Below are 15,061 nucleotides of genomic sequence, written 5' to 3'. Positions count from 1 at the left end.
AGGGACAAGGTGTGGGCAGTAGGTAAAGCTGCCCCTGGCGCAGTGGTTTATTGCAAGAATGGAGGCGCCCTGACCCTAAACAAGGGAAAGGGGGGGGGGCACAGTTTGGCATCTTTGCCCTGGGCGCTGGATGACCCTGTCCCGGCACTGGGTATAGAGGGTACTATTCTGCTCCTTCCTAAAATGCTAGCTGCCTTGCCGTCTCTAGACTCTTCTTTCTGAATAAGCATGTAGCCAGTGAAGTCAAAAGCACAGTAAAGAGCCCCTGATCTGCCACCAAGGCGTTCACCTCAAAAGCCACGCAAGCAGCATTTCCAAAAGAAGTTCAGGCACTTTTTTATTTTTTCTGATGCAGGTTTCCTTTAAGGCTTTCACATAAGCCCGATGGTGACCGGTCCTCTTTAAGGGAATACTGGGAAATCTCGACGTGGCTCAAGAAGCTGCCATTGAGCAATAAACTCAGAATCTGAAACTAAACAGTTTCGTCCAGAATTAATACGGAATAGAAACTGGCAGACGCAACACTCGGCGTAAACATGAGTTTAACCCTTAAAACGGGTGCTGGCCGCAAAGCATGAAGACCAAAGGCTCAACGAAAACGAGAAACCCAGAACTCCTGACACCATAGGGAGGGGGGGGGGGGGGGGGGGGCATGCTGTAACAGATAAGGATCTGCGAAATTTCATCGTTCGGCTTAATTAGAAATTTAGATTGAGGTAAAGCATAGTAACACTTAAGCCTCGTACACACGATCAGTCCATCCGATGAGAACGGTCAGAAGGACCGTTGTCTTAGGTTAACCGATGAAGCTGACTGATGGTCCCTCACACCTACACACCGACGGAAAAAATGGAGAACCTGCTCTTTATCCAAGTCCGTCAGAAAAAGTCGGTCGGAATATCTGATGAAAAGCTCCCATCTGACTTTTTCTGTCGGAAATTCCGACCGTGTGTACGCGGCATAAGGATTTTAAATGGGCATTTGGGGCCTCCAAATTTTTCCAATGGAAGCCCCTCATAAGGGAACTATGGTGGCCTCCATAGATGACCTCTCCAGTCAGCTGGTTGACTCTCTCGTTTCCATAATTTGAGTTGGCCTGCATAAGGCCTTACAACTTTGTTCTAACTGATTTCTATACTTGTACCTTGCCAGCCAGCAACTAGGATTTTTAGAAGGTCAACAGTAGCCCCTTGGTTGACTTTAAAGTGGACTAGTTGTCAAGATTATTGTAACCGTTATACATTTTTTAAGTATTTATTACACTATTGGAGATAACATGGCCTGTATACCAGTCCCGGTTTGGCTTTCGGTAACAACAGGCCTCAAAAACATCTTGCCTATTCACAATTTTTGTTCTGTAAGGTGCCTCCATTTCCCATTGCACCCAACAGCGAGATTCAAGCCCTTTTGTACCTGTACCAAGTTGAACACCATCTAGTTTTTAAACATGCCACATACATACAGACAACGAAATGTGTAAACAAAACCACAAACTGGGTGGCATAGCTACAAAAAATAAGTATTCCCCAAGTTATTTGCAGTCACGTAGGGAGTAAATTGGTGGTCATACAAAAAAAAAAAATGTAGCTACACAGCAACCATAAAATCTACAAGTTCATGAGATTCTACGACCATTAATGAACTCTTCGTATTGAAAACTCAGAGCCTGAAACACCGCAATGTTCCTCAAGGTAGGAAGAGATGCTTCTCTCTTGGTTTTCCAAAGGTGGTTTCTCGTTTTCGGTCTTGTAAAAAGACCCGTGCAGAAGTAAAACTCAAAAAGTCACGTGACACTGGTGATTTTGACTATAAAATCTACAAGTTTACAAACCATGAAGGGACTCCTTGTATTGAAGAATCAGCCTGAAGCTAGGAACACCATTGTGTTCCTGAAGGTAGGAAAAGGTGCAAATTCCCTCTTGGTTTTTTAAAGGTGGCTTCTCGTTTTTGGTTAGGTTGGCTTCTCATTTTTGGTCTTTTAAGAAAAGACCTGTGCAGAAGAATCTCAAAATTCTTGTGTGACACTGGTGGCCTTGTCATGCCATGAAATCTACAAGCTCATTAGACATTACCACCATTAAAGAACTCTTCATGTCGAAGATTAGGAGCCTGAAACACCACAGTGTTCCTTAAGGTGGGAAAAGTTGGATCTCCCTTTTTGGTTTTTTAAAGCTTCTTCTTTTTGGTCTTTCAATAAGGTCAGGTCAATGCAGAAGAAAACACAAAACTGTCACGTAACACTTGTGGTTTTGACCATATAATCCAGTTCATGAGATTTTACGACCATTTTTGGTCAAGATGGCTTCTTGTTTTTAGTCAAGGTGGCCTCCCACAAGAAAGCTTGTGCAGAAGAAACACAAAACCGTCATGCGAAACTGGTGGTCTTGACCATAAAATCTACAAGTTCATAAGATTATTCCGACCAATAATAAACTATTCGTGTTCAAGGTTAGGAGCCGTGTTCAAGGTTAGGAGGCAGTGTTCATCAAGGCATAAAAAAATTGCATCTCCCTTTTTGTTTTTTCAAAGTTTTTTGTTTTTTAAGAAGGTCTATGTAGAAGAAAACTCAAAACCGGACAGGACATTGGTGGTTTTGACCATAAAATGTACAAGTTCAAGAGATTTTACAACCATAAAAGGACCCTTTGTATTGAAGATTAAGAGCCTGAAACTCCATAGTGTTCCTGAAGGTAGGAAAAAAATGCCAACCCAACGGTGCCAACCCAACCCAAATGCCAACGGTGGCTTCTTATTTTTGGTATTTTAAGAAATCCTGTGCCGAAGAAACACAAAACAGTCATGCGACACTGGTGTTCTTGAGCATGAAAATCTACAAGTTCATTAGATATCACAACCATTAAACAATTCTTTGGTTTGAAGATTAGGAGCCTGAAACACCATGATGAATGATGAATTTCCCTCTTTGGTTTTTCAAAGGTGTCTTCCCGTTTTTTGTTCTTTAAGAAGGTCAGTGCAGAAGAAACATAAAACTGTCACTGGACACAGGTGGTTTTGACCATAAAATGTACAAGTTCATAAGATTTTACAATCATAAAGGGACTCTTTGTATTTAAGAGTCAGAGCCGGAAACACCAGTGTTCCTAAAGTTAGGAAAAGACGTAAACCCCTTCTTGGTTTTTCCAAAGGTGGCTTCTTGTTTTTGGTTAGAGTGGCCTTGTCCATAAAAATCTACAAGCTCATTAGATATTACCACCATTAAAGAACTCTTCATATTGAAGATTAGGAGCCTGAAACACCACAGTGTTCCTTAAGGTGGGAAAAGTTGGATCTCCTTTTTGGTTTTTCAAAGCTTCTCGTTTTTGGTTAGGGTGGCTTCTAATTTTTGGTCTTTTAAGAAAGCCTGTGTAGAAGAATCTCAAAATTGTTGAGTGACACTGGTGGCCTTGTCCATAAAATCTACGAGTTCATTAGATATTACCACCATTAAAAAACTCTTCATATTGAAGATTAGAAGCCTGAAACACCACAGTGTTTAAGGTAGGAAAAGATGGATCTCCTTTTTTGGTTTTTCAGAGCTTCTAGTTTTTGGTCTTTCAAGGTCAATGCAGAAGAAACACAAAACTGTCACACAAACACAGGTGGTTTTGACCATAAAATGTACAAGTTCATAAGATTTTACAACCATAAATGGACTCTTTGTATTGAAGACTCAGAGCCGGAAACACCATAGTGTTCCCGAAGTTAGGAAAAGATATAAACCCCTTCTTGGTTTTCCAAAGGTGGCTTCTCAATTTTGGTCTTTTAAGAAAGCCTGTGCAGAAGAATCTCAAAACTGTTTTGTGACACTGGTGGCCTTGTCCATGAAATCTAGAAGCTCCTTAGATATTACCACCATTAGAACTCTTCTTATTGAAGATTAGGAGCCCGAAACACCACAGTGTTCTTTAAGGTGGGAAAAGATGGATCTCCCTTTTTGGTTTTTCAAAGCTTCTCGTTTTTGGTCTTTCAAGAAGGTCAATGCAGAAGAAACAAAAACACAAAACTGTCACGTAACACTAGCTCATGAGATTTTACGACCATTAAAGTATTCTTCGTAATGAAGAACTGGAGACTCAACACCACAGCATCTTGCTTGCTCAACCTCCAATAAGTAATGTCCTCAAGGTAGGAAGAGATGCATCTCCCTTTATGGTTTTTCAAGGGTGTCTTTAAGAAGGCATGTGCAAAAAGAACACAAAATGTTCACGTGACACTGGTGGTTTCAATTAGCAGAACCTCCTGTCCCCAAAAAAAGGGAACTTCTTTAGTTCAGCAGTAAAAACCGATTCAAGGAACTTGACATTCCAGTCAATCTGGAATTGTGGTATGTGACCCCGCTGTCTATCATAATTTGCCCTCATCAATCAGTTTGTTCATTCCTTGGCAAATTTTCAGCAAGTGGGGCCTCATAGACCCTTGGGGATCGTATAGTTGGCCAAGCATCTCCTTGTTCGCAAAGTGGTTGAAGACGTGTTGGATGCGGCCATGGGATTTGGGAGTCAAGTGTTTGTCGACGAGGCGGAGGAGCAAGCTTTTACATTCCGTGAGGATCTCTGGTAACACGTCCTTCTCGTACGTAAAGTCTACTTCGTAGAAACTAATGGCTGTCATTGCCCCGGTATGCAGCTTGTTCTTAAAGTCCTCGGCCAGCATCAGTTCCTCGGGGCTGAAGCGGTTGTGGCGGTACAAGACGCCGATCTTCACGGCGATCTTTATCAGGTTCTTGATGACCTTCTGGGACTCGGCTTTGTTTTTGGTGTACTCTTTCGAGACGCGGTACAGCTCGTCCAGGACCTCGCTGCTGGTCTCGTCGATGAACATGTTGACCACGGACTTGCTGGCCATGCGACTCAGGATCTTCTTTTGCGCCTGGAGGGCGAGGTCTTTAGAACTGAACGTCTCCATGGCCTCCTGGGGAAAGACAGAGATACAGATATGAGAAACAAGCTAGAGATAAAAAATACTTTAGTAGACCAAGAACTAATATGGTTGAACCTGTACCATACATCCATTATTAAAAACAAATTATACTTTTTTGATACACTTCTAAGGCCAAAACTTTTTTCCCCTGTAAATTGAGACAAACACACGTGTATTGGTTCCCTTCAATATGTACATTTGTCTGACTCTGTAGTGGTCAGCGGCTGTGGCACTTGGGGAGTTAAGTAGATGCTTCCTATGGCTAATCTCCCTCGTCTTATCTTTTTGGCTCAGGACCAGGCGGCCCTCCCAGCACTGCAGACCCTCCAGGAGGGCCATAATGGAGGGGGTGGGGATTCTGGAATATAATCTCCAGGATGGTCAAACCAGTTTTTCGAAATGCGATATAAAAATACCCACAAAGAATTCTGCGCACCTGAGAGCACAATGAGAGGATTTTTTTTTTCTTTTGTTCTTTCTTCTTTCCCTTCTGTGCTGTGTCAGACATAATAGAAGTTTGTTTGAACAGCGATTGAAACAGGAAGCCTTTCCTGCATCCTGCGTGTCAGGCGCAGCGCGTCTTGTCTGGGCAACGCTTTTCAATACACAACACGGGCATTTCAGAGGCGGCAAGACGGGACATGAAGTCTTTAAAGACGAAGCCTGATCTGCTTATATTTTGCCTTCCCTGGTTCCCTCCTCCCCACCTCATCAACATGACATTTTCTATTTGCATTACATACCTGACCTTAGCCCCTGTTGCTATGCAGGCAGATCATGGCTGGCGGGAGGGGTGTCCATGTGGCCAGTGGCATCACTAGGGTTGGTGTCACCCGGTGAGAAAAATAATTGTGTCACCCCCCCCCCACCAACTATAGTCCCCCCTCAGTACAGCCCCCCCTCCACTAACTACAGATCCCCTCTCTCAGTACAGACCCCCCCTCCATCAATATAGATCCCCTCTCCCTCAGTACAGACACCCCCTCAGTGCAGACCCCTCCATCAGTACAAACACCTCCATCGGTACAGACACCCCCCCACCTCAGTGCAGACCCCACTCCATCAGTACAGACACTCCCCTCAGTGCAGACCCCCCCAGCAGTACAGACACCCCCCTCAGTGCAGACAGCCCCCAGCAGTGCAGACTCCCCTCAGTACAGACACCCCCCAGGAGTACAGACATCCCCCTCTCAGTGCAGACCCCTCCATCAGTACAGACACTCCCACCTCAGTACAGACCCCCCCACCTCAGTGCAGACACCCCAGCAGTACAGACCCCCCAGCAGTACAGACACCCCCCAGTGCAGACACACCATCAGTACAGACACACCCCCCAGCAGTGCAGACCCCCCTCAGTGCAGACACCCCCCAGCAGTGCAGACTCCCCTTCGTACAGACACCCCCCTCAGTACAGACACCCCCCCTAGCAGTGCAGACTTACCTCCTCAGTACAGACCCACCCAGCAGTACTGACACCTCCCCCCCCCCCAAGTACAGACAGCCCTAGTAGTACAGACACCCCCAGTGCAGACCCCCCCCCCCAGCAGTACAGGCGCCCCCCTTACAGACCTCAGAACAGCAGATACACACAGCGGTGTGTGTCCCTCGAGCGCGGGCTCCTCCTCCTCTGTGGATGTAAACAGAGAGGAGGGTAGGCGGCTTTGTTCCACTCCGCCGAGTGACACAGCTGCGGCGCGAGGCACAGGGCAGCGGACGGTGTTAATGGTGCCACTACCCACGGGTGTCACCCCTCTGGCGGGTGTCAGCGGGGTGCCGCCCGCACCCCCCTAGCAAGCTACTGCATGTGGCACATGTAGGGCATTGTGACCCACAACAAAAAATGACAGGTGCCGCTAAAGGCTCCACTAGGTCCTCCGATAGGAGTGCCGACAGAGCTCGTCCCAGCTCAAAACATCTAGTAGGGAAAGGAAGTCCTAAAAGTCGCATATCACAGCAAATCCCTAATTGCATTCCAGCTGTGATCAATCACTTCCTGACCACGATATAGCCAAATTGGCCAGTTCTGGGAGGGCGTCATATGACCTCCTCCTGAGATTGGGCCTTCTGGACTTGTGTCCCTAGGACACAGCTGATCACAGATCGGGGTAAAGGGCCAATCACAGCTCCCCTTTACCACGTGATCGGCTGTGTCCAATGAGAGCTGATCACGAAATAAACACAACCGGCTATCAGCATTCTTTTCCTCACGCTGACAGTGTGAGAGGGGAGGAGAGGCGGTAACCAGCTTGTGTGTCCTGAATCAGTGTCCTAATTATCAGTGCAGTCCCAGCAGTGCCCACCAGTGCTGCCAATCAATGACTCCTCATAAGTGTCACGTATCAGTGCCGCCTACCAGTGCCCATCAGTGCAGCCTCATCAGTGCCCACCAGTGCCGCCTCATCAGTGCCCACCAATGCAGCCTATCAGTGCCCATCAATTCCGCGTACCAGTGCCCATCGGTGCAGCCTCATCAGTGCCCACCAGTGCCACCTCATCAGTGCCCATCAATGCAGCCTATCAGTGCCCATCAATTCCGCTTACCAGTGCCCATCTGTGCAGCCTCATCAGTGTCCACCAGTTCCGCCTCATCAGTGCAGCCTATTCGTGCCCAACAATGGATCCTACCAGTGCCCACCAGTGCTGCCTATCAGTGCCCATCAATTCCGCCTACCAGTGCCTATAAGTGCCACCTACCAGTGCTGCCTATCAGTGCCCATCAATTAAACCTACCAGTGCCCAATTACACCTATCAGTGCCGCCTACCAGTGCCGCCTACCAGTGCCGATCAATGCCACCTACCACAGTGCCCACCAGTGCCGCCTACCAGTGCCCATCAATTACACCTACCAGTGCCCACCAGTGTCGACTATCAGTGCTGCCTATAAGTGCAGCTTCATCAGTGCCCATTTATGCAGCCCATCAGTGCCCATCAGTGAAGGAGAAAAATTACCCGTTTGATTTTTTTTATAACAAACTATGGAAGACTTTTTTATTATTCCCTAGGGCAGTGATGGCGAACCTTGGCACCCCAGATGTTTTGGAACTACATTTCCCATGATGCTCCACTACACCACAGAGTGCACGAGCATCATGGGAAATGTAGTTCCCAGACATCTGGGGTGCCAAGGTTCGCCATCACTGCCCTAGGGCATAGGTGCTCAACCTGGGGCCCTCCAGCTGATGCAGAACTACAAGTCCCATCATGCCTCTGCCCGTGGCAGTCATGCTTGTTTAACTGACAGCCTTGCAATGCCTCACGGGACTTGAAGTCCCTTAACAGCTGGAGGGCCACAGGTTGAGCTGCTAAAAAACAAACAAAAAAATGCATGTTTGGGGTTTATAAGTAATTTTCTAGCAAAAAACACTGATTTTAACTTGTAAACAAAAAGTGCCAGGAAAAGCCCGGGATTTCAAGTGGTTCATTCACACGCCCAACATAGGCATGAGATCTCAGATACTTCACCCCCCTTAGATGTCCCTGGATGTTTATCGGTGCGGCCGCACGTATCATAACAGATAGAATCTAGAATAAAAGACGCCACTTAGAAAGTTACGCAAGAAAAAAAAAAAAAAAGCAGAAGTGGCCGAACTCCTCCGACTGATCGCCTCTGCGGCATTTCACGGGTTAACAAACCGCGCCGATTCCTATGAGAACCCGGATCGGTTGCGTAAAAAACGGCCACTTCCTTAAAGGAACAGAAACTACAAGACGGCGACCGACCAGCAAACTACACCAAGAGAACGTTCTAAAAGAACAAATAAAAAATGCGCAATCACAGCAGATGCAGTGCCTGGAAAAAGTATTCATACCCCTCGAAATGTTCTACATTTTGTCACGTCACAACCAAAAATGTAACCGCTTAAGGACCACCGCACACAGATTTACCTCGACGAATTGGCACAGACAGGCAATTGGGCGTACAGGAACGTCCCCCTTTTAATTTGCCGGCCGTGTGGTCGCGCACGCCTGTCGCAAGCTCCGGTCACGGAGCTGAAGAACGGGGAGATGTCAGTGTAAACACAACAGCCCAGATTCACAGAGAGCAGGGCGCACATTACGCCGCCGTAGAGCACACACAGAACGCCACGCCAACGTAGCGCGGAGAGGCAAGCATTGCATTCAGCAAGCCAGTGCTCCCAATGCTGTGCCAGCGTGGCGTAGGTTTCGAGGGCGCAGTGTAGGTGGAAGTGGGCGTGACCCCATGCAAATGATGTGCCTAGCGCCAGACAGGTACGTATCACGAACTGCGCATGTGACGTGGACGCATGCACAGCACACCCCCCTGCGCCTGCTCACAACCACGCCGGCACAACTGCCTAAGCTACGCCGGATCACCGCGTACGCCGTGAACATAACGTACGCCCAGCCAGACACACGTCCATCGCACAATACTCCGGCTTGTGTTCCCTGGTGCTGACCTGTGCATGTCTGTTGGCCGGGTTGCACCTCATTTATGGGAAATAACTTTACGCCGGACATACAACTTACGCGCATCTCGCGTAGCATGCGCCGGGCACACGCACGTTTGTGAATCGGCGTATTTCCCTCATTTGCATGTTTGAATGGCTAATCAATGGGAGCAGCGCCATGCGCCCAGCCCATATGTGCGCCCACCCTACGCCGGCGTGTGCAAGCTACGTCGGCGGGGTGTAGCCTGTTTTTAGGCGCATGTTGGTTCGTGGGTCTGCTGCACACATACGCCGGCGCATATTGGCACTTACGTCGGCGCAAGTGCTTTCTGAATCCGGCCCAACATCTCCCCCGTTCTTCCTAGTGACACGTCACTGATCGTCGGCTCCCTCTCATCGGGAACATCGATCAGTGATGTGTCACTTGTAGCCACGCCCCCTAACAGTTAGAATCACTCCCTATGACACTTAACCCCTTCATCGGCCCCTACAAGTTAACCCCTTCACTGCCAGTGTCATTTATACAGTAATCAGTGCATTTTTATAGCACTGATCGCTGTAAAAATGACAATGGTCCCAAAATGGTGTCAAAAGTGTCCGCCATAATGTCGCAGTCACGATAAAAAAAAAAAAAAAACGCAGATCACCGCCATTACTAATAAAAATTATTAATTAAAATGCCATAAAACTATCCCCTATTTTGTAAACGCTATAACTTTTGCGCAAACCGATAAACGCTTCTTGCAATTTTTTTTTTACGAAAAATATGTAGAAGAATACGTATCGGCCTAAACTGTGGATATATATATATATATATATATATATATATTTTTTTTTTGGGGGTATTTATTATAGCAAAAAGTAAAAAATATAGATTTTTTTTCAAAATTGACGCTCTATATTTTTGTTTATAGCGCAAAAAAAAACAAAAAAAACCGCAGAGGTGATCAAATACCACCAAAAGAAATCTCTATTTGTGGGAAAAAAGGACGTCGATTTTGTTTGGGAGCCACGTCGCACGACCGCGCAATTGTCGTTTAAAGCGACGCAGTGCCGAATCGCAAAAAGGGGCCAGCCAAATGGTCCGGAGCGGAAGCGGTTAAATGTATTTTATTGGGATTAATGTTTTATTATTGCATTTTAGTCTAAATATGAGATGTGACGTCTTTCTGACCCCCAGATCTCATATTTAAGAGGACCTGTCATGCTTTTTTTTTATTACAAGGGATGTTTACATTCCTTGTAATAGGATTAAAAGTGATCCATTTTATTTTAAAAGAACAGAATAAAATGTAAAAATAAAAAAGGTAAAATAAAAAATGTAAACGCGCCCCGAAAAAGCGAACGCATACGTGAGCAGCGCCTGCATATAAAAATGGTGTTCAAACCGCACATGTGAGGTGTCGCCGCGATCGGTAGAGCGAGAGCAATAATTCTAGCCCTAGACCTCCTCTGTAACTCAAAAGATGCAACCTGTAGAATTATTTAAATGGACATTTTTAGCACACGTTACATTGTTGCCATTGCATGAAGGATCAGAGCCCCGCCCTCTTTTTTTTGCTTCACCCGTGGCGGTGAGAACGGCGGCAGGCGAGATTCAGGTCACACTTCCATACACTTTGTTGTTATAAGCCGGGTGGAGTCTGGAACTGTCAATAAAGCCACCGAGGGTTGGCGGCGTTACCGAGTCACATGACCTTCTCTGACAGCCAAGAACGGAATCTGGATGGCGACCAATTCCGAGAGATGGGAGGGGTGTTGTGAAGGAGAATCGGAAAAACAATCAGACAGATAATTCTTAGAGAAAATTAAATCTCCTTTAAGCCAAACATACACGTGGTACAACCAGATTGGCCAGTCCTCTGTAGGCTCCCCATACATCTTACAGTCTCTGCACAACCAACCTTGGATCTAACTAATCCATGCAATCGCCGGGTATCCAATCAGGCAGGACCTTGCAGAAGACATGTGTGGAACTAAAAACTGTGTTTAGTTTTGGTTAGTTCTTTCCATTAATTTGTTTGGTTAAAATTGTTTTGTTTGTTTATTCGTTTTTGAACCAAATTTCAAATAGTTTTCGCAGGGCTCAAAATTTCAAGTCCTGAGCTACTAGCCAGACCTCAAGGGGTTACTCGCCACCAGTTGTCCCACCCAGCCCGCCCCTAATCCCGCCCCTAATCCCGCCCCTAAACACTCTCTCATAAAATGACACTCAAATGTATTATGCAGAACTAAGTTATTAAAATAAATATTAACAACTGTATCCGTGCCCACCAATGCAGCCTTGTGCCCACCAATGCAGGCTGTGTGTGTCCACTATGCAGCCTTGTGCCCACCAATGCTGTCTTGTGTCCACCATGCATCCGTGTGCCCAGTGCCCACCAATGCAGTCTTGTGCCCACCAATACAGTCTTGTGTCCACCATGCAGCCATGTGCCCACCAATGCAGCCATGTGCCCACCAATGCAGCCTTGTGTCCACCAATGCAGTCGCGTGCCCACCAATGCAGCCGCGTGCCCACTGCCCACCAATGCAGCCGTGTGCCCACCAATGCAGTCTTGTGTCCACCATGCAGCCGTGTGCCCAGTGCCCACCATGGAGCCTTGTGTCCACCTTACAGTAAGTTCGAATAGGTTTTTAAACAAGTTCGAATAGTTTTTGAATTCAAAAAGTTTTAAATCGATTTCCAATAGGTTTCGAATCGATTTCCAATAGGTTTCGAATCGATTTCCAATAGGTTTCGAATCGATTTCCAATAGGTTTCGAATCGATTTCCAATAGGTTTCGAATCGATTTCCAATAGGTTTCGAATCGATTTCCAATAGGTTTCGAATCGATTTCCAATAGGTTTCGAATCGATTTCAAATAGGTTTCGAATCGATTTCAAATAGGTTTCGAATCGATTTCAAATAGGTTTCGAATCGATTTCAAATAGGTTTCGAATCGATTTCAAATAGGTTTCGAATCGATTTCAAATAGTTTTTCAATCAAGTTCGAATAGATTTCAAAACACGTTCGAATAGATTTCGAATTCCAAAAGTTTTCGAATCAATTTCAAATAGCTTTTCAATTCGAAACGTTTTTGAATCAATTTCGAATAGTTTTTGAATCAAGTTCGAATAGTTTTTGAATCAAGTTCGAATAGGTTTCTATACAAGTTTGAATAGTTTTCGAATAAGAAAAGTCTTCGAATGCGAAAATAGTTTTCCAATTTCCAAAATAATAAAATAGAATAGAAAATAAAACAAAATAGAATAGAATTTTCTATTCTTCTCCTTTATTTTCTATTCTATTCTCTTTGAAAATTGGGAAACTATTCCAATTCGAAAAGTTTTCGAATTTGAAAACTATCCGAATTCAAAAACTTTTTAAATTCGAAAAGTATTCGAATTCAAATTTCGTTCCGTTATTTCAGATTTGTTTAAATTCCGTACTATTCTAATTCGGAAATTTGGATACATCCGAAATAACGAAAATTCGTCCGAATTTGTTAATTTCGGAACGAACCGAGCTGCACATGTCTCTACCTTGCACACTGCATAGTTGATGGTAGATCCAAAGGATCAGATTGTATAAGTTAGGGTTGTCCCGATACCGATACTAGTATCGGTATCAGGACCGATAGCGAGTATTTGCGGAAGTACTTGTACTCCCGCAAATACCCCCGATGCCTAAATAAAATACTTGCCTCCGTCGCCGCCGCCGTATATCGCAAATCCGCCGCTGCCGCGGTAATCACTGTGCGGTGAACATTACAGGCACCTTTAGTTTGAATAGCTGTTTTGCCCGCCGCGCCGTGTATAGACACTCCCCCTTGGACGGATCTGTCCAATCCCGAGCAAGGGGGAGTGTCCTTTATACGGCGTGGCAGGGAAAACAGCTATTCAAACGAAAGCTGCCTGTAATGTTCGCCGCACGGTGATTAACGCGGCGGCGGCATCATCATTAGGTATGGGGGACATGGTTGGATATATGTGGGGGGACATGGCTGCATATGTTTGGGGGACATGGTTGGATATATGTGGGGGGACATGGCTGCATATGTTGGGGGACATGGCTGGATATATGTGGGGGACATGGCTGGATATATGTGGGGGGACATGGCTGGATATATGTGGGGGGACATGGCTGCATATGTTGGGGGACATGGCTGCATATGGGGGGGACATGGCTGCATATGGGGGGGACATGGCTGCATATGGGGGGGACATGGGTGCATATGGGGGGGACATGGGTGCATATGGGGGGGGACATGGGTGCATATGGGGGGGACATGGCTGGATATATGTGGGGGACATGGCTGGATATATGTGGGGGACATGGCTGGATATATGTGGGGGACATGGCTGGATATATGTGGGGGACATGGCTGCAATATGTGGGGGGACATGGCTGCATATGTTGGGGGACATTGCTGCATATGGGGGGGGACATGGCTGCATATGGGGGGGGGACATGGCTGCATATGGGGGGGGACATGGCTGCATATGGGGGGGACATGGCTGCATATGGGGGGGACATGGCTGCATATGGGGGGGACATGGGTGCATATGTGGGGGGACATTTAAAAAAAAGTATCGGTATTCGGTATCGGCGAGTACATAAAAAAAAGTATCGGTACTTGTACTCGGTCCTAAAAAAGTGGTATCGGGACAACCCTAGATAGGTTTATGGGCATCTTTAGAGAACGATCGGGAAAAACTGATCTCCTTAAAACCTAAAAAATTCTTTACATAAAAATCCTGGGTGATGAAGGGTTAAGTAAATAATGACGTCGTACCGCGCTTAGTCATAAATTGGCGGCGCACGCATTAAGCTCGGAGCCAACGACCCGTCGCCGGATACATAGAAAATTCCCACTTAAATCTCCATTAGCAATCCATCACCGTGATTGGGGCTTAATGGGCTTGTATAAGGCGGCGAAGGCATCGGCCTACCGAACGCCTAAAAGCACCGACCCCCTTAACCCCACGCCGGTCCGCTCCGCAGCGGGGCGACGCCAATTAATATCTCTACGTTCCTGTGCTGGTTTCTCCCCCAGTGCGGGTTTCCTGAGTCCGTGTGCTCCTTGTATATATTTGCGCACCCCAGGCGAAAAAACACGACGGCCAACCGCCTCCCATCCGCGCTCTTTGTTTAATCCAAGAAAGGACGCGGCTTCTGGAGCTGAGTAAACATGTCCTAAATTAGCAAGTGAAGTGTTGGTGGAGTGCCGGAAAAAAAGTCACCGGCCGGAGCTCTCCATCCTACGGGGCGTCCCTAATGGACCCCGGAGTCATCCAAAAAAAAGAGAGCGCCACCCGGGTGTCACACCAGCACCGTATAGCTAATCAGTCTTGAAAAAAGATCAGAAGGTAAATGCCAACGCGTTTCAGGTGAGCTAAGACCTAAGAGACAAGGTAACACAGATAATACACATAATATTATTTGTACTGAAAATGAATAGCAACATATAATAAACACATAATAATTATATGTTATCTCATTTATATTTACTAGATTATTACTGTTATTTATTTATTTTACTTATTCTTTTTATGATTCATTATAATCAGAACACAGAATATTTCTCAAATGCTGAATAATAAAAATAAAGACTTAGTAAAAAAATAACAAATAATAGAAAAGTAAAGTAATATACTATTATTTCTTTTACTCTTATTAAATGTAGTTGGAGTTGCCGGCGGCACCTTCCCTGGAGCTGTCCGGCCGGTGATCTGCCGTGCTGGTT

The 15,061-nt window shown here is 46.0% G+C and overlaps 1 protein-coding gene across 2 annotated transcripts in view; it reads right to left on the bottom strand.

Annotated features, from left to right (window-relative positions):
* Nucleotides 1–1,584: 1,584 nt before the first annotated feature.
* TNFAIP8L2 (TNF alpha induced protein 8 like 2) overlaps nt 1,585–15,061 on the bottom strand; it is a 38,847-nt gene continuing 25,370 nt past the window's right edge. For both annotated transcript variants that reach the window (XM_040333666.1, XM_040333665.1), the window contains exon 2: nt 1,585–4,911. In XM_040333666.1, the coding sequence (XP_040189600.1) occupies nt 4,345–4,905 (561 nt within the window). In that variant the 5' untranslated portion in view covers nt 4,906–4,911 and the 3' untranslated portion in view covers nt 1,585–4,344. The remainder of the gene's footprint in view (nt 4,912–15,061) is intronic.

Source organism: Rana temporaria, chromosome 13 (assembly GCF_905171775.1).
Source record: "Rana temporaria chromosome 13, aRanTem1.1, whole genome shotgun sequence".
In the NCBI taxonomy this organism is placed as follows: Eukaryota; Metazoa; Chordata; class Amphibia; order Anura; family Ranidae; genus Rana; species Rana temporaria.
Note: the sequence above shows the minus strand (reverse complement) of the source record. Positions and strands in the feature narration are given on the sequence as shown.